The sequence below is a fragment of the Hippoglossus stenolepis genome, chromosome 6 (genome assembly GCF_022539355.2).
Source record: "Hippoglossus stenolepis isolate QCI-W04-F060 chromosome 6, HSTE1.2, whole genome shotgun sequence".
NCBI classification, from domain to species: domain Eukaryota; kingdom Metazoa; phylum Chordata; class Actinopteri; order Pleuronectiformes; family Pleuronectidae; genus Hippoglossus; species Hippoglossus stenolepis.
This window is the reverse complement of record NC_061488.1, coordinates 2,247,047-2,266,305: the sequence shown is the minus strand read 5'-3', so window position 1 is coordinate 2,266,305 and position 19,259 is coordinate 2,247,047. Positions and strand designations below refer to the sequence as shown.

Sequence of the window (19,259 nt, the reverse complement as noted above, 5' to 3'; positions counted from 1 at the left end):
CCGTTAGTCTCAGTCAAGCTGCACCAGATTTCACATGACATTAAGAATCTCAAAGTAAAAGTATGACCTGATGTTTATCATCATTTGTGAAAATCACATTTCTTTGTGTTTGTCATATTTTGTAATAAGTTCATGTAGTTTTTTTAATCACAAATTTAGCTTTTCTTTACATTTTTAAATCAATAGACAATCACCACGAGTGATGTGACGCCTCGAGCTTCTTCCTGATGGAATAAAATAACTCAAATAAGTGGTTGCTATAAATTCCAGATTTTGTGAAAGCTTCAAAAACTTTGAAGGAAACAAAATATGGACGAATCAAATCAGCTCGAGACGGAATTAAACTACACGACGTGGAATCGTAAAAACAAGCTCGTTAACAAGAATCTGTACAAACATATTTGACACAAACTCAACAGGTTTAGTAAATAACAATTTATTTGAACAGTAGAAGTTTAGGATATTTGGTCCCTGATTTTAAAAAGATCGTGATTCAGATACACGTCGTCAAAATGCGAAACAAAACAAGATGACTGTATTTTTTTTTTTTCCCATGGCAACTGAAAAGAAAGTGACAGATTTATTTTCCACTGAAAACCCGTCGTTAATAAAAACAGGAAATGTTTGTTTGTTTTTCGGGCTGAGCAGCTTCGGAGTTTCACCTTTAACTTTGCTCCTAAGTGACGAGTGAGTTTCCCACTTCTTGGCGTAATAAGACCACGTAGCTGGTGTAACAGATCGAGAGGCATCCCCAGAAAACACAATTATTACAACAGGTACGTACACAAAGTTAAAATGCATAATCAACGTGTCACAACTTTTTCTGTTCTAAAAATATTCATAACATGTAGTTTTAAATATTTCACTTAAAAAACTAGTCATGCCGAAGCAACAGTAAAAACTATGAGCTGAAATGTTTAAAGAGGCACAAATACAGAAGAGTAAAGAGATCGTACTGGAAACTGCAGCGAGAAGAGGAAGAGGAGGAAGAAGAGGAAGAGAAGAAGAAGTCGTCTGAAAAAGTCCTGAAAGTCGACGTGTTGGCCTCACACATCCTCTTCCTCCTCTTCCTCCTCGTAGAAACGGTTACGTTTGATCATCTCCTCCACCGTCAGCGCCTCCTCCTCCTCTTTATCATCCACCTCCTCGCTGTCCCAGAACCCCACGTCCTGGGACGCCTTGCTGGCCTCCACCTCCACCTCAGGAGACGAGACCTGCTCTGTCGGCATCTCCTCCAACACGCCTCCATCTTCCTCCTCCTCCTCCATCTTATCTACCTCGTCTTCCTCCTGTTGCTCAGCTCGTCCTCCCAGAGCGTCCTCCTCTTCCTCCTCCTGGACGACATGATGCTCCGCCACTTCTTCGCTCTTCATCTCTCCCTCCTGCTCCTCCTGCTCCTCCTCCCCTGAGCTGGTGTGAATGTCGACGCAGTTGTCGTCAGTGGGCGTTTGGCTGTGGGACGACTGGCCGTCTCCGAGCTGCAGCTCCATGCCGGAGGGTTCAGGGCTGAGCTCCTCAGGAGGAGGAGGTGAACTCTGCTTCCTGGAGTCAGGACTGTTGGCCAGCGTGAAGGGGAGGCTGCGCTCCTTCAGGGAGGAGCTGTTGAGCAGGCAGGACGTCTCCCTGGCCTCTTCGGTGGGTGAGGAGGGGGAGTCGTCCTCCGGGGGCCACTTGGCTCTGATGGGTTTACCAGCAGACCCCCCCTCTGTGGTGGCTCCGCCCTCCTCCGGCTCGGTGCGTGGCGGCCAGGAGATCTTGAGTCGGCGCCCCTCGGTGGGTCTGTCGGCCTTCTCTGCCGACCCCTGACCCAGCGCCTCCATCGTGGCCATCAGGACGTTGACCTTCGCCAGCGGGGAGTCCTCCACGCTGGGGCTGTCCAGGTCCGAGGCCGGGGCCGAGCTCTGGATCTTCAGGCTGTTCGGCGGCGGAGACTCACCGGCGTCGTCTTTGCTCTCCCACAGCTCTTTGTGGGGCCGGTGGCCGAAGCCCTCGTCGTAGTTGCCCTTGGCCTTGAAGAGCTGGCAGAAGTGCGGCTTGCAGTACACGTTGTTGTGCAGGGAGGCGTAGTTCGCCAGACTAGGAGAGAACGAAGCAGTTAGTGATACGTCCAGAAAACCTACCGAGGGTTTTACTGTAATGTCAGTTTGACCCTGGAAGCGGCGCTGCTGAGTAAATGAGTGCATTGATTGGTTGGGTGTTATATTTGGCTCCTCCCCCTCACCTGAGCTGGGTGTTGCAGTGCGAGCAGCGGAAGCAGGAGCTGTGGTAAACGTGCTGATTGGCCACCAGCCTCTCCAGAGGATACACCGTCTTCAGACAGGACACGCAGGTCTCCCTCACCGGCAGCCGGAAGTTCTGCACACGAAACCAAAATCTGTCACCGACACGAAACGTGCACGTTAAAGCTGCAACATGCGACTGTTACTGAGCGACAGCGCCCCCTGCAGCCACATGCTGCTGTAACAAATCCACCAAACTGTTTAGAATCCTTCACGTTTTAAAGTTTCCTGCTGAATATTGGAGATAAACTCTGGTTTTTAATAACTTCTGAGTCTTTTTAACTGATCTCAGTTCAGCTTCACTCTTCAACTGGTTGTGACAGTTGAAGCTGTGACTCTCACTCAGTTCTTCTCACAGGAGGTGAAGGAGGAAACTTTCTCCTCGTTCCGTCGGGGGACTTACTCTGGGAGTCTTGGGCTGAGACGAGTCCTTCTGATTGGACGACACCGGGGCGCCGGGACCAGAACCTGAGGGGACAGAGAGCAGGATGAGAGGAGGCACCGACATGTTCTGAACACAAGAGGGAGCTGTCCTCATCTTTAATAACAGTAGAATAGATAGAGAGAATCCTGAGATAAAGAAATTAAAGATAAAGAAATAAATGTGATTCCTGCTCTTTTAAAATAATTATAATATGTACTTTAAGAATATAAACATGTGGACAAAGGTTTCTGATGAGCTCTTAAAGTTATAAAGTTAATCACCGTTGCTTTCTGCAGTTAAAACTCTTCTGCCGTTTGCTTCGGACTCTGGACTCTGCAACAAGAGAAGAGAAGAAAACATTCATCCTGTTGATTTGTTCTCGACACGACTTCACATTCACCGTGTCTAAGATATTTATGATAAATCATGTGAACAGGATTTGTCTCCTCACCAGGTCCAGAGAGCACGGAGGGACGTTCTCCTTCTGCTTCCCACAGAAACCGTCCAGCTGTTCGCTCTGAGACACAAACAAAGACGATGTTCAGGGACAAAGATATTTCAACGCTCCTCGTACACGACCTCGTTCAGACTTCAGATCGGACCGAGCTGCCGGTGGCCTCGGTCTCTGTCTCAGTCTCTGTCTCTGCTGACGACGCTCACATGAGCTGCGTCTTGGCTGCAAAGTCAGTTTGGTTGATTGGATTTGACGACAGTCACCTTGAACGCTTCAGAGAGGAGCCGGACAAATCTGATCCAGACCTTTAGTCCCCGCTAGGTAAACAAGTTGGAATAATATCTGGATCCTACAATTCCCATGATGCAACTCGATAGCATCGTTTATAGCTGAGGTTTCTGTGAAACATCATGCTCTAAATAAAACTGCCCTGTGACCTCGTGGTTTAAAGCACCGACCACGACAAGCAAGTGATCGCTCTTCACTTTTAAAAACACAGAACATTTCAGACACCTTCATCTCATCCTGTCTGGATTACTGCAACTGAATTAAAAATCTACTGAGCAACTACAGACTGTTCAGAACTCAGCTGCCAGACTGTTAACTGTCAGGAGATCAGTGTTCAGCCTCGTCACTCTGGTTTAGAAGAGATTCACTTTGTCAAAGCTGCATCTCAGAACGTTTAATGTTGTCTTCTGTCTGTTCCAGTGGCTGAAAACCAAAGAGGACAGAGTTTCACAGGCTCTGAAACAATCAGCCGAGTCAGGGACGTAGAACAAGTCTCTTATCAACACTGTAGTCAGAAAGAAGAGAGACAATGTCCCCTGTCCATTCAGATTGTAACTTTCTATTCTCTTTTCTGTTGCTTCACACTCTGAGCGTGACTTCAGAGTCAAACAGCAGCTGTGTGAATAGGGTTTATATATATATCTATATATCTATATATCTATATATATCTATATAGTATATATATATATATATATATATATAGATATATATAGTATATATAGATATATATAGATATATATATATATATATAGATATATAGTATATATATATATATATATATATATATATATATATATATATATATATATATATATATATATATATCTATATATATATATATATATATATATATATATATATACACATATACACAACTACAGACTTCAGGTCGATGGTTTAATGACACCGACGCCTGAATGTCCGGCTGACGTGAACAAACTCGACTTTCTAAACTTGAGTCTGAACCCGTCGGGTCCTCGTCAGGTTTCCACCCTGCAGGTGAGACTGGAGGCACCGAGCTGACCTCTGGGTTGAAGACCGTGACCCCCAACACTCCCAGTCCGAACCCAGTCCGAGCTTTTCATCCCCACTTCACTTCCTGACGTCAGGGTAACATGTGATGAGAAAGTGACTCACGGTGACGTCCTGCTTGGAGATGGCAGCTTGGTAGAGGGCCATCCTGTCCCGGAGAGGAGTGGAGTCAGCGAGACTTCCATCTGCTCCGACAACACACAGACACACACAGACACACACAGTTCAAATCAAGTCAAATGATGCTGAAGAGTCGCATGAATTAAACCTTGTTCTCAGGGTCGAGATGAGGAAACTGTTTATGTCTTCAGAAAGTTTTTCAAGCTCACTTGTTTAGCAGCTAACGAGTCGGACTTAGACAAACTGAGCTAAAAGGACTTTAATACGTCATGTGACCTGGAACACAACTTTAAATAAATAATATTGTTGAAGGTGATAATACGTCAGTGTTGTGTTTACAGTTTGTTGTGCTGCCTCCCAGTGGCCAATAAGAAACCCTTAAAGCAAGTTTAAGTTAAAAATAAAAATCTTACAACGAACATATCAAGAGCTGCAGGATCCAGATCTGACACAAATCAACAATTATACTATTATTAAAGATGCTAAAACGCTCAGTGGAGCTGAGGAGTCAGAGTTTAAAAGATACAACACATTGATTAGAGAAGCTTTGAAACAGAAGAACATTTTGAAGGATGGTTGAATTCATATATTCACATCCTCCAGATCTCTAACATGTGATGAAACATAAAAACACGTCCACTGTACCTCCTAGTATCTGCTCCATGTTATCGCCCGTCTGTTCCCTGGACTCCTGCAACAACAACAACAAGGTCAACGACGACGACACAAGTCAAAGTGAAAAACAGCCTCGTGTCATGTGAAGCTGTTTTTAAACAACAGACACATTCTCACATGTTTCAGTCAGTGGAGCAAACAGACGAGAAGAACTCGTGTCCATCAGGATGATCAAAGTGCAGATGGATGAACAAGGTGTGTGTGTGTGTGTGTGTGTGTGTGTGTGTGTGTGTGTGTGTGTGTGTGTGTGTGTGTGTGTGTGTGTGTCCAGTCCAAACCACTTTAATCCCCTTATGGGCTCAGGGAGACGGAGTCTGAGACACTCACTCCGTCTGTTCACAGTCGGCCACAAAACAAACAGATCACGTCACTGTTGTTGTTTTTCGTAAATTCTATTAATTTAATATGAAAACATAATTTAACCACGATCGTTCGGAGATTTCTGGATTCAGACGAGATTCAGTTCATCAGAAACCAAAGAACCAAAAAGAAAACACGAGGCCTCAGATAACAGAACACGAGGGGAGCCGATATGAGACGTGCACGGAAAACTAGATGATACTTAAATGTCTGTTTGAACTGATTATTATTATTAAGATAGAAACTAAAGTTTGTTTGTATTGAACTTTTCACACAGACACAAACTAAAATGACAAACAGTGAAAAGTATGAAGAGAAAGAGCTGGAACACGAAAGTGATGAATCCACAGAAAAACGGTACACGTCTGTTCAGCTCGTTTGGATTTGAAGGCTGAAGTCAGCACGAAGAGAGAGAGAGAGACAGGGCAGACAGAGACAGAGACAGAGAGAGAGCGAGACAGAGACAGAGACAGAGAGAGACCGAGACAGAGAGACAGAGCGAGACAGAGACAGAGACAGAGAGAGAGACAGAGAGAGACAGAGACAGAGAGAGAGCGAGAGAGAGACCGAGACAGAGAGACAGACAGAGAGCGAGAGAGAGACAGAGAGAGAGACAGAGAGCGAGAGAGAGACAAGAGTCAGATATTTCCCTCACAAGTCGGTAGACAAAAAACTGAGCTAAAGACCGAATATTAGACGTTAAGACCAGAACTTCAAATGAATATCTAAACTGGTTTTTAAATGACTCCACAGAATCCCTTTAAAGACGTAGTGAGGACATCACACAACCTCCGACGCCACAGGTCTGTAGACGCGTCTCTTTACACCGTCAGAGGACGGATGGAGTCGACCTGCTGGACACGAAGCAGCCTGATGGAGCAGGGATGTGACGCAGTGAGGATCTTAAACTGAATAATGAGTGAAGATGGAACCTGAGACCATGGGAGGAATCTAACAGACGATCTCCTGAGGAATGAAAATGATGCACTGGCTTTAACAAAAGGTCAACGAGACCAGGTGAAGATCCCAGATCAGAGGATACAAGCCCCTCGGCTGCAGGACGTCCATGACTCGCTGCAGAGCCTCGTTTCAAATGCATCTACAATCAACAACGTGAGGAAGAGAGTTCGGAATCTAACGCAGGAGCGTGTTCAGAGCTGCAGGATCTTAAATGATCTCATGTTTGTGTTATCGTCTGTTGATCTGCTGACAAGTCTAAACTCTCCTGGAGCCGTCACGCCCACGCCGTCAGGTCGATGCCTGCGTCCAGCACACGTCGTTCCACCGTTACACAACCGACGCTTCTACTCGTTCTTCAGTCGGCGAGAAATGCGACCGACTCGACTTCCTGTGACGCCAGAACACGATTAAAGACTCAATCTACAAGAAGACGCAACTGGAAATAGAATGACGTCATCTGGTCTCTGCTGCAGGTTCGGTGCCAGGTGGAGGTCGCTGCCCCCCCCGCAGGCGTCAGCAGGTGAAGGAAGATTTCACAACAGAAAACACAGCAGCTGTTTCACAACGTTCAGACAAGTTCCTGCTCATCAGTGACTCAGGGTTCAGCTATTTCCCAATTCTGTTCATCGCAAGTTTCCAAGTAACAGTACGATGATGGTAAACTCCCCCCCCCCCCGCCTTGTTATCTCCTTTTAAAGTAAACATGTGTAACTTTCACTTTCCCCACAAGCAGAAAGGAGTCGAACAATCTGCAGCCTGACTCCACAACGTGTCATGAACCTGAGGACAAAGGGACAAAGCACCTTTCAGGCTTTACAGCAGAGGTTTGCTGTTAGTAGGAAGAGGTACCTCAGTACATGACACACACACACACACACACACACACACACACACACACACACACACACACACACACACACACACACACACACACACACACACACACACACACACACACACACACACACACACACACACACACACACACACACACACACACACACACACACACACACACACACACACACACACACACACACACACACACACACACACACATTCATATGGGTTCTGATGTTTTCTGGTTTCTTCTCCGTCAGCTTGGCGACAAACACAGTGAATTACACCTCCCACCTGCAGGGGGAGCCTGTGTAAAAGCCGAGAGCGGATCTTGCATCGTGTCGCTTTAAGTTCGGTTCAGTATCTTCGTCTCATTTTGACTTTTCAAACCAAAACGATCTCCGTCCACTAACACGCCTGAAAACACGTGACCCCCCCCCTCGTGCACTGGGCGTGTGCGTGTGCAGCTGTTAGCAAAGACGACAGGGTCAGAATCACGAGGACACGTCGTGACCTTAAAGACCAATCAGCAAGCAGCCCGAGTCTGAGTCATCGTTTCCAAACATCTCAGTTTCTGCTCGTCCAGAATCAAACGGGACCAGTTTATAAACGTCTGTTTCAGCTTCTCTGAAACTGAGCTCATGTGTTTTCAAAGGAAAACACAGAAGTGAGGATGGAGCCTGATTCTGAAGAACAGACACAATCACAACAAAGGAAACAGTCATTATAATAAAGGGATCTGTCCCTGAGGGTGGATTAGGTAGGTGGGGTGTGTGTGGGGGGGGTCTGAGACTGGTTTGCATGTAGGTGGATGGCGGGGGGGGGGCAGAGGGATAGAGCGGTCAGTGGGATGTAAACAAACCGTCGGTCTCAGGACGTTGGATCAGCGGCACGAGACAAAGAGTCTGCTGCTAATCCTGATACTGTTAAAGCTCCCGCTCAGACTGACAGATTGACTTCCCCTCGTGACCCCACCCACACACACCCCCACCCCACACACACACCACACCTCTCACACACACAAAGACCCTACCCCCCCCCCAAAACAAAGACAGAAGACGAAGGCATCCACAGAGTTACTAGAAATATTAAACTGTTAAACTGGAGCGACACAGACCATCAGTATAAAATGATAAAGTTCTTTGAGAAGCCGTTTTTCATTTCTGAGTCTTTGCAGCTGCGTCGTCCTCCAGCTGCAGAGACAGAGACAGAGACAGGAAGTCAAACATGAATGAAAACGTCATAGTTACCTCTCGTGAAGTTAAAGCCAGAAAATGAGACGAGGAGACGCAGAGAAACTGAGGAGACGAGCTCCAGAGGAGAGAGAGACTCAGACTGAGAGGGTCTGACTCACGGCGAGGGGGGAGACCGGGGAGACCGGGGGTGGACCAGGGTCTCTGGAGAGGGGTTCAGTGGGGAGCAGGTGTTCCGGGAGCTGTTCAAAGGGGGTGTGGCTGAATGAAGGTGGGGACGACAAGGGGGTGTTACAGATGGGTGAGTTAAATCAGCGGCACACAGCGGCAGGCGTACAGGGGAGGGGGTGGAGTCATCGGGGACAGTGGGTGGTGGAGCAGCTGGTGCTGTAAGAGGGGGCAGAGGGAGAGGAGGGGCTGAGCTGAGTGTGTGTGGGTGGGGGGGAGGTCCATTAATTTCATTGTGTCTGGTGATGCACATTTTCCCCTCAGAGTGGGCGTGGCATCATTTCCATCTTAGCTGGGGGTGTCTTCATGAGGCAGTTTAATATGTTTCTAATTTATAAGAAGGTTCTTCAAAGTAAAAGCACAAGGTTTGTTTTGTTGCGCGTGTCCAGCTGAACTGCAGAGCTTTTATTTTGAAAAGTTGTGGTCTTTGGTTTAAAAATTGTCGGTTGTTTAACAAAATAACACGAGTTCAGTAAATCACTCAAACTATTGCAACTGGATTAAAAAGACAATATAACTTCTCACGTACTATAACTGACCAGACTCTCATTACTGCTCCTTCATCTCCGTCAGACATTTTCTTTTCAATAAAACCTTTAAACATTGATACAACTGAGCTCAGCTTCACTTCCTCACCGACTCTCTGAGGTTTGTTTGTATCATCGTTTCTTCTCACTCGTCTTGTGGGTCGAGAACAGAGGATGTTGCACTTTGTTAATCCCCACGAGACAGATTGTGTGATTTGTGAACATCGGCTTTACAAATAAAATGGGGGATTGAAATGTTCTTCCTCGTTTAGACGCCTGTAGAAAACTCAACCGTCTGAAAGTTGTTGAGACAAAGTGGAACAAGTGGCTGAACACTGAGCCCTGAAGAAAAAGGCCAAAGTGGAGGTGGAGGTATTTGACCGTGCGTGGGAGGAGGAGGAGGGGGAGGAGGAGGGGAGCAGAAAGTGGAGCACAGGGATGATTTATGAGGAGGGGGGGGGGGCCTCAGGGGAGATGGTCAGATCAGCTGTCTGCAGTCATGAGCCTGCACCATTACATCATCCTGTGAAGTGCAGCTCAACAAAGAGGAGCAGCTCCACACTGGAGCCTCTTGTGAGTCAGAGGAACCGTACGGATCGGATTCTACTGTTCAACTCCCCAAACAATTCCTCCTTCAGTAAGAAAACTATGCGACGCGTCAGGAAAAAAAAATCCCCCAAACTCCCGGAGCGCTGCTTGATCTCAGTCTTTAAAACGCTCACATTAGGAAGTCAGTGCTGAGGGGGGGGGGGGCTGGGGCTGGAAAATCCACTTTCTAATGTCTCCACCACGTTTCTCTGCCAGGAGCCGATCCTGTGTTGACTTTGGATTCTCGTGGAATCTCAACAAAAACCATCTGACGTTTAAAAAAGGATAAGCTCAGTTTCTCTTCTTCTCAATAAATCTCATGAAACAACTAAACTTGCTGACGAGAAGAATCCGAGCAGCCAACGCCTGATTTATCTTCTGTGTGAACTGTTCCCGAGGACGAGAATCTTTATAAAAAACACGTTCAGACCTGCACCGAGCTCCAGAGAGGAGCTGCATGCGACAACAGAAACGTCCGGGTGTTTCCTGCAGCCTCCTGGTGGAACGTCTGCAGAACATCCAGAGGAGCTGATGAGCGAACTCAGCAGGAGACGGAGATGTGGGCGTGTGGATGACGTTTCCATCACGGGACGGACGCAAAAATGAAAACGCAGAGTCACACACGCAGAACGCTGACGGAGATCTCAAGAGAGTTTGTGGTGACATCATTCGACGCCAGGGTCGATTTGCTTTAAACAAAAACACGTGATCTCCACGGCCGAGTGAATTCATCCCGCGGCTCCGCCCGTCACCACATTCTGTGTCGTTCAGGAAAACTCAGCAGAAAGACCGAACGCTATTCTGCTGACATCCTCCGAGGTTCATGTCTAAAAACAGGATAAGTTTCTGTTTTGAAATGCATCAACTCCGCTTCACACGACTCTGGAGATTTACAGTCGGTAGAACAGAGGAGTTCCAGGAATGAACGAGCAGAAACTGAGATGTTTGGAAACGATGACTCACGACGTAGCTTTCACCGATTCGTCAGACTGGGATCACATGACCTCCTTCATGAAGAAAACCACCAGCCTCAACCACCAGAGTAGAAAACATCACCGGGAATCAACTACATGTGTCACTGACCCAGTTGTGGGTCAGTTCCTTTCTGTACTTCACATTTATACAACTGTGTGAATGTGGAGGAGACAAGATGTTGTCCTAGTGACACCGGCACACACGTGTCCAGTGTACGAGAGGTCATGTGATCCAGGCGTGTTAGTAGATCGAAGCCAAAACGCTTGTGTGGACAGAGATGGTTTTATTTTGAAAAGGCTGTCTGGCTGCAGAGCCTGTTTTTCTGTGAGTTCTTAAGTTCGACTCCATAAACTCCAACAGTGTTATTGCATAAGTCAAAACAAAGAGCGGAACATGTGCGGTGAATGGATTAGGAGGCAGATTCTGGGTCAGTTACACAGTGAGTCATCAGTGTCCTGAGCTGTTTAAAGCCTCATAATGACTCGTAATGTTCCCTCTGTGGTAAATGGACGCTCTGTGTGCAGGAAGCACAGCGTGGCCGTTGTTAACGAGTCACACCTCGAGTACGAGCACTTTACATTTGACACGCCTCCAGGGAAATTCATGACCGGACGTTAAGGGCCTCCACCTTCTGGTCCTCAAACAATCCGCTGCCCCGGGGAGCGTGAAGCCGAGCCGGTCACTGAGGAGATGCAAGTCAGCTGAGTGTGTGTGTGTGTGTGTGTGTGTGTGTGTGTGTGTGTGTGTGTGTGTGTGTGTGTGTGTGTGTGTGTGTGTGTGTGATGAGATGAAGGATAGTGCGGTTGCACCATGTGACTGAAGCATGACAGCGCTGATTCTTTGAGAACAAGCAGACGTCTTTTTTTTTCTCCTCTGAAACTAAAACGAATCAGGATCCCGTTTAGTTTGCGATGGAACAAAAGACTCGACGGATCATCAACGTCACAGCAGCAGAAACACGCACATGACAACAAAAAGACAAACGCACAACAACCAGAGCCAAACTAGTGGTGTACAACGAGTGTGCGGTTTGTTAGGTACAGTCAAAACTGATGCAGTCGAATAAATAAATCCTCTATGAAGGTTTAAAACACTTTGATTCCAGATGTTACGTTAGTATAAAGATATTATCTGCAAAATCTACTTTAAATATCAAAAGTAAAAGTACTAGATGACCTCATTGATCTTTAGAGTGTAGTATATTGTGTAATTAGATTATTAATGTATGCAATTACTGTAATGTAACATAATTATATTAGTAAAGTATAAATAAGTTCCTTCTGGATTGTGGTGGAGTAAGGGACATACAAATTTGTACAAGTACCTCAAACATGTACTCCACTAAAGTAATTGAGTGAATGTACTTAGTTACTTCCCCCCCCCCCGTGAGCCTTCATGCAGATCAGATGAAGACAGACGGACTCACCTCGTCTCTCGGCTTCTCTCCCGTCTCGAACATCCTCTTCAGGCTGTTGAGGGGGACGCTGGGCTTCTCACACTCAGACACGTCGGCCGCAGCCTCCAGCTCGTCGGTCGTTCTGCTCGGCGGCGCCTCCATGTCCGTCAGGTCCAGCTGATCCTCACCGGTCTCAGGCTGTGGCTCCGTGTCCTGCTCCTGTGGCACAGCGGAGCTCCCCCAGGTGTCCGAGCGGCTCTTGAACAGTGACCTGGGTGAGGCTTTGGGGCCCGTCGATTGGCTGATGGGGTTCTGAGGGTCGGCGGGGCCGCAGGGTGTGGCCTCCTGAGTTTGGGCTCGGTGACAGGACGACGGCTGCTGCTGTTCCCAGCGTTTCTTTAAAACACTTAGATTCCCGCTGCGTAACGCTGAGGGCAGAGGTTCTGCAGCCTGCGGAGAACAAGCAGCTGTTAGTCACACAGAGATCCTGAGTCTTGGTTTCAAGATGAAGCTGCTGTGACTCTGCATTTGAGTCTCAGCTTCAAGCTCATTGGTTCCTCTTGAAAAAGCTCACGTCTCAGGAAGTTTCATAAACTCACCTGAGGAGGCTTCAAACATTTAACTAGATTCAAACTCAAGCTGAGACTTTGGTGCAGTTTCTAATTTATTTATAATTAAATGTGCAGAAACACAAAATGTGCAACTGTCCAAACACTGACTGTAGATCAGCCAATGCAAATGAACCATCTTCTGATTTAAGGTCTCAACTATGAATCATTCTTTGTTAATTACTCATTTTAATTCATTGTTATAATAATCTTAAACATCAAGGTGATGTCATCAAAGTGTTTTACTGAGAATTCAAATATAAAAACAGAGAAAAGCAGCAAATTCTCAAGTGTCATCTGGATTATTCAAATTTTACTGAAAAAAAAAAAGGGACGTCAACATTAAATGATTGTAAAAAGTCAAAGGACCGATCCATTTAACACAACAACACAAGGACCATTAGTATTTAGTCTAGTTTATTTCACACAACATAAACTAAATCGATCATGTAGCTAAAAAACAGACAAAGAAAAATCTGTTGAATCAAAAGATGTTCAACGAACCGTCACAAGGATTAAAGTCGATGAAGAGGAGTGAAACTACAGCTTCACACGGTCTGACTCATGAGGAAGAGTTTGGATGAAGGAGGATTCAAACAGAGACGAGAGAAACCAACACCTCAGATACAAAGAGTCAGAGACATCAAGACGTTTCCGCTTCTTTCAAGCGGTTTTTCATTTCCTCATCAGAGTTGGACTCGGGCCACTGAAGCTAAAAAGAAACCACTAAAACTCAACTCAACTCAAACGTTCTGCAGAGTCAGAAGAAAAGACAGTGAAGAGAAACAACTGCACCAAAGACAAAGAGCTGCTCGTCGGCCACAGACCTGGAAACAGCTGCACACACGTTTCTTACTGTCAAAGTAGAGAGTTGAAAACCTGAGAGAGAGGAGGACGACCCGGCGGTCCAGTCAGCGTTGTGCGACCGTGTGTGTGTGTGTGTCTACTGACCGGCTGGAAATGCTACAACCCGTCCCAGATGTGAGAGACTTGAGAAGTGATCAGAGAAGCCAGCAGCCCACCCCCTACAACCCGGAGAGGGGAGGAAACAGAGGGAGTGAAGGGGACGAGGGGCGGGAGAGAAAATCAGAAACAGACACCGTCAGTGAGGGAAGGAGCGAAAACACAGGAAATGAGTGAAAGGTAAAAAGAGAGAGAGAGAGAAACCCAAACAGAGCAAGAGAAACTTTCCTCAGAGACCGAAGCAGCTGGAATGAAAGTGATGAACCTTCGTGACCCAGATATCAGACGTTTATTTAGGAAACTGGAGCCAAAGAAAAGCCTCAGAGTACTTTCTCATTCCTGCTCTACGAAAAAATATATTACTGCACAAAACGTATTAAAGTGATACGGCAGCGAAATGTGTTTTTAGCTGTAAACTGAATGATGTGAATTTTCTGTTATGAAAAACATTTATATACACATTTGTTTTTATGTATAAAGTTTCTCTAAGTGCAGTAAAGTTCTTAGAGAAACAGACCTGGTACATGAATGTCGAGATTTAAACTGAATTCTGTTTGTGACACGGAGCCAGAGAAGAGGCCTAAGTGTAATGAGCCTGGACAACGTGGACGTCCCCCCCCCCCATCCTGTCCCGTCCCTCGTGTCCTCGACCGTCTCAACAGCCACAGTTCAACCGGCTCAGGACGACCGGGGTCTTGGCCGCCAGGAAACGCCAGAGGCCAGAAGCTTCATAAAAGTGTGTGTGTGTGTGTGTGTGTGTGTGCTACAGGAGTCGTAGTGAGAAAACCTGGGGTAGGTGGGTGTGTCTTCGCCCCCCCCACCCCCACACAGATCAGGTGGGTCGGAGGAGTCTTGTTACCACACGACAGCAGATGCCATTGTTCCTCGTCTACTTTCACCAGAGCTCTCTGTGCACTGCTGTGTGTGTGTGTGTGTGTGTGTGTGTGTGTGTGTGTGTGTGTGTGTGTGTGTTAATGTCTCTAACATAAAGTCAGTGTGTGGATCAGCGGGTGTGAAACAGTTTGTTCATGTGATGTCGGAATAATCAACTTGGAAAGTCAGTGAAACTTTAGGTGATGTCATCACTTATAAACCAATTAACACAGTTTTATAATCAGCTCATAATTAAAGCTTCTAATTGTAAACTTCATTTTAAAGATATGAAAATAGCTAAATTGCAGCTGGAGTCATTTCACATCCTTAAAAACACTCAGTTCTGCCTGATTTTACTTTTGATGCATTCAGCACATTTTGCTTGAGAGAGAAACTCACTCTCATATTCTTAAATACAGGACTTGTACTAGATTACTGCAGTATTAATACATGTAGTACTGCAAATAAAGATCCTAACACAGTAAATCTGTGTTTTCATACCGACACTCACCGTTTTCTTCTTCTCTGCATTTCCCTCCTCCGCTGCCATCTGATACCTGAGGACATGTGGGACGGACAGTGAATGAGACGACAGACGCAAAATAACCACAGACAAAGAATCAGGAGCATCTGGTGCACACACACACACACACACACACACACACACACACACACACACACACACACACACACACACACACACACACACACACACACACACACACACACACACACACACACACACACACACACACACACACACACACACACACACACACACACACACACACACACACACACACACGATGAGCTACAACGATTAATGAATAAAACGATAAAGTGCAGGTGAATAGGGAATATAAATCTATATAAATGTATTTAAAAAAAGGTTCAGTGTTTAATATTTAGGTCAAAATGATCTATTGGCAGAAATTGAATATAAAATAACCCCAGTGATGTTTTCACTTGTGTTTCATCTAAATGGTGAGGGGTAGTCAGCTGCAACATGAGACTTCACCACTAGGTGTCACTACATTCTACACACTGAACCTTTAAAATGTGTGTTCATCATCCACAGCAGCACTGGCTCCTCTGGTGGTCACACAGAGGAACTACAGAGGAAACATCCAAACCCCCACCTGCTCAGTTCAGAAAGAAGTAACTTGATATGTGAAGGTGAGATTCAGCCCAGTTCCACTCAGTAAAGTCTGTGAACCAGAAACACCGACACCAACACGACTGGTTGAAGGTGTGATCGTCACATTTTTTTACAGAAAAGAGGAAACTGAAAAACAGCCGAGTGGAGAGGAAGCGTCGTGACCTGGTTTCTCACCAGGAGAGCAGAAGAGGGGGTGCGGCGCCACATGAGGGAAACAGACAGAGGCTGATCTGCTGAGTGGCTGCTGCTGAATTATTAAAGTGACGAGCGACTTACTTGGAGAAGCGCTCTGCGATGGCGTTGGTTTTGCCCCGGGCGGAGACGATGGACATCTCCTTGGCGGTGACCCTCAGTGACTGGGACGCCCACTGCCTGCGGCTGAAGGGGGCGACGGAGGCCATGTTTTCTGTGTGCGAGTGATCGATCGGCCGGACGTCCAGAAACAAGACTCTGAGACAGACAGAGGACGACTGAATTAGTAAAACTAACCTGAGGACAAACTCTCTCCTCAGCTTCTCCTCTGCTGCTGAAGCTGTTAAACTTTTACGACGCCCGTCTCCCGCTGACGAGTGAACGTCACCCTCAGCGTGTTTCAGATCAAAAAGGTGCCAGTCATTCTTTCATGTCCGTACAAAACCCTTTCCCAGAAATCAATCAATTTGAGCGACTGCACATCAGCGCCGCCGCCTGAGTCAGAGTCAATAGAGGACGTCACGCCGCCATCGACCATCTGTTCTCATGTGACAGGGCTCCGACTGAGGCCCGAGGGCGACCAGCAGCAGACAACACACAAACACACACTCCTACAACACACACACGCCATCCTGCATCGACTTCCACTCTCTGTAAACGTCCTAAAACCTGATCCCTCGCTCTGACTATTCATGGTCACATCAACATGCCTCAGCTACCATCATCAATACAAGATGAAATAAACACTGAGGATGAATCACCGTTAGTTATCTGATGTACTTTTTATTTCCAGTTCAGCTCCACATGAAACCAGACGCGTTCCCATGACTCATTTTCCAACATGTGTTGATGTGATAAAAAAAAATCAGAATCGTTGAGACATCAGGGATTTTTCCAGTTTTGTGATCCGATCTGAGACCAACTTTAAAAAAAAAATGTCGTTGCCAAGGAGACAAAATCAAAGATTTAACGCTCGAGCAGAACACAAACCAGTTTTCCCGTATTTCTGATATTTCACAACGAGGAACTTTCCCAGATCACTTTTACATCCCAACATGGATTTTTATCAGAGTGTCATTTTATGAAGTTGAGCTGGAGTCGGTAACATCTGTATTATTTAATATTTGATGCATCTGTGCCTCATCTTTTCTAATTTAACAGCCGAGGACGTCAGGAGAGTTTTTATAAGAAATAATAAAACTCCTGCTCAGAGCCTCTGGTGTTCAAAACCTTTCCATCAGTCATTCTTCTATGAATTGTATTATCAGTCATTCCTTTTAACCTCGACCTCCCCACAGTCCCCATGTCAGGACAGGTATGACACCGGGCCTCATCAGGACCAGACCGTGTCCCTCTGAGCTCGACTGGTCCCGACAGGCTCAGTATTTATGCTGCTAAAGGTCGAGCAGAGGAAACAACTCGTCTCAACCTGCCTCTCCTGAACTCCTCAGGTCTGGAGGTCACACACCTGCACACACACACGCAGCAGCAGTCAGCTGATGATGCACAAGTGTCATCACACCTCAGGTGAATTAAAGAACGAGGCCGATGACGACGCAGCCTCCAGGGAATCGAACACAGACTCCACGTTACTCAGCAGGTGGGCCAGTGTGAGACACTACTGCCTCCCTGTGACTCGCTCCTTCACTTCCACACTCGTCTTTGTGTTGTGGACGGTCACCGGTGATTCACCTTTTACTGCGTTTCACTAATAATCATCGGAGTCGTTTCTTCAAGCAAACACGTGAAATATTTGCAGGTTGGAACTTTTCACACATGAGGTTTTTTTTGCTGATTTTCTTTGTTTCACTTCACAGAAAAATCTTCAGATATTTGACAAACAACATTTTCAGATGTTAACTTTGTCTGAACAGATTAGTTCAGTGTTAAGGTCGTTAAATAGATCAATTCATATATTATCTTATTAAAGAGGACTTTTTGTTTGTCTCTTATTCATGTTTTCTTAAATGCAGGACTTGTTATGTACTTGTCACAATATCATAAAGTACTGCAGTATTAATACGTTTACTGCAGTTAAGGATCTGAACACTTCATTCCCCTCTGTGAAGAAGTAGATCTTCATACTGAGAAACACTTTAATATGATGTAAGAAGCTGAAAACATCAAATGTTTGACATGTTGATTAAAATCTGATAATCACATATTGATGATTGTTGTGTGATAACTGGACGTTCACATTATGAAAGAGCATCTGATTGGTCCAAAGCTAATTCACTTTATTTGTACAGCACCAAATCACAACACCTACAATATATACTTATAATATTAAAACTGTAGAGAGAACAAACTCCCACTGACCAGACTCAGTCTGAACTAATGGTTATTAACATTATCTACAAATCTGAAAGTGAAAATGAACGATATCCCAAAATATCCCACTTTTCAAAATACGTTTTTATCTCATCGACCAAAAGTTCTGTTTTCAATTCAGATTTCTCACATTTGAGACACGATCAAATGTTTGGGTCAATCCATGAATCCCTGATATGAATAACTGTTTCTGTTACAGGTGGAACAGACACAAACGAAGCAGCAGGAAAATCTGATGCTAAACTTTTAAAGTGTTTGTATGAAAGAAAAAGTTCCAGCAACAGAAGAAGAAGAAGAAGCAGATTGAAGAAACTTCCTGTTTCAGCTGAAGTGAAGTTAAAGTTTAAAGTGAAACAGAAATGTCCACCTACCTGTGAATGATGATCTTTAAACTTTGTTTCTCTCCTGGTTGTTTCTCTTCATCTGGTTCCACCGGAGCTTTTATACAGACGGGGAAGTGGGCGGGGTCTCATGCCTCCTATTTAACTACTCACATCCAATCAGGAGGCAGCATTCACCTCCACCTGGCAGGCACGTGCTCTCCCCTCCCCCTGGCCAATCAGCTGCAGTGCTGGGCTCGCCTCTGTGACGACACAACCCTGCTCTGATTGGCTGACAGCTTCACTGACACACTCATTTTGAATTTCTTACTCATCAATTAAAACATAAACTAGAACATTCATACAGGAACTGGCTGAGACATAAACAAACAATACAAGGAAACGATCTATGTATATAGATTTTCTTTTTAAAGAACAAGGACTTAAGAGGCATCAATTAAAACAGCAATAAAG

General features: G+C 45.6%; 1 protein-coding gene and 1 long non-coding RNA gene across 2 annotated transcripts; one reads left to right on the top strand and one right to left on the bottom strand.

The window, feature by feature from the left end:
* Nucleotides 1–420: 420 nt before the first annotated feature.
* lima1a (LIM domain and actin binding 1a) lies at nucleotides 421–18,906 on the bottom strand. Its single transcript, XM_035159662.2, has 11 exons — nucleotides 18,837–18,906; nucleotides 16,219–16,392; nucleotides 15,295–15,340; nucleotides 12,370–12,789; nucleotides 5,243–5,288; nucleotides 4,583–4,662; nucleotides 3,155–3,220; nucleotides 2,985–3,036; nucleotides 2,683–2,747; nucleotides 2,222–2,355; nucleotides 421–2,076 (listed from the first exon to the last, which is right to left on the bottom strand). The coding sequence occupies exons 2-11, from the start codon at nucleotides 16,341–16,343 to the stop codon at nucleotides 1,047–1,049; spliced, it is 2,064 nt and encodes a 687-aa protein (XP_035015553.1). The 5' UTR covers nucleotides 16,344–16,392; nucleotides 18,837–18,906; the 3' UTR covers nucleotides 421–1,046.
* LOC118111235 lies at nucleotides 15,314–16,229 on the top strand. Its single transcript, XR_004697062.1, has 3 exons — nucleotides 15,314–15,416; nucleotides 15,862–15,959; nucleotides 16,058–16,229. It is a non-coding gene; the product is annotated as an uncharacterized LOC118111235 (long non-coding RNA).
* Nucleotides 18,907–19,259: the final 353 nt, after the last annotated feature.

What these genes read in the sequence shown, in the direction of transcription:
- lima1a (XM_035159662.2), bottom strand. Translation starts at nt 16,343, where the DNA reads ATGGCCTCCGTCGCCCCCTTCAGCCGCAGGCAGTGGGCGTCCCAGTCA. An exon ending in CTCCGTGCTCTCTGGACCTG is followed by an intron (nt 3,037 to 3,154) that starts GTGAGGAGACAA and finishes CTCTTGTTGCAG; the next exon opens with AGTCCAGAGTCCGAAGCAAA. An exon ending in TTTAACTGCAGAAAGCAACG is followed by an intron (nt 2,748 to 2,984) that starts GTGATTAACTTT and finishes CTGTCCCCTCAG; the next exon opens with GTTCTGGTCCCGGCGCCCCG.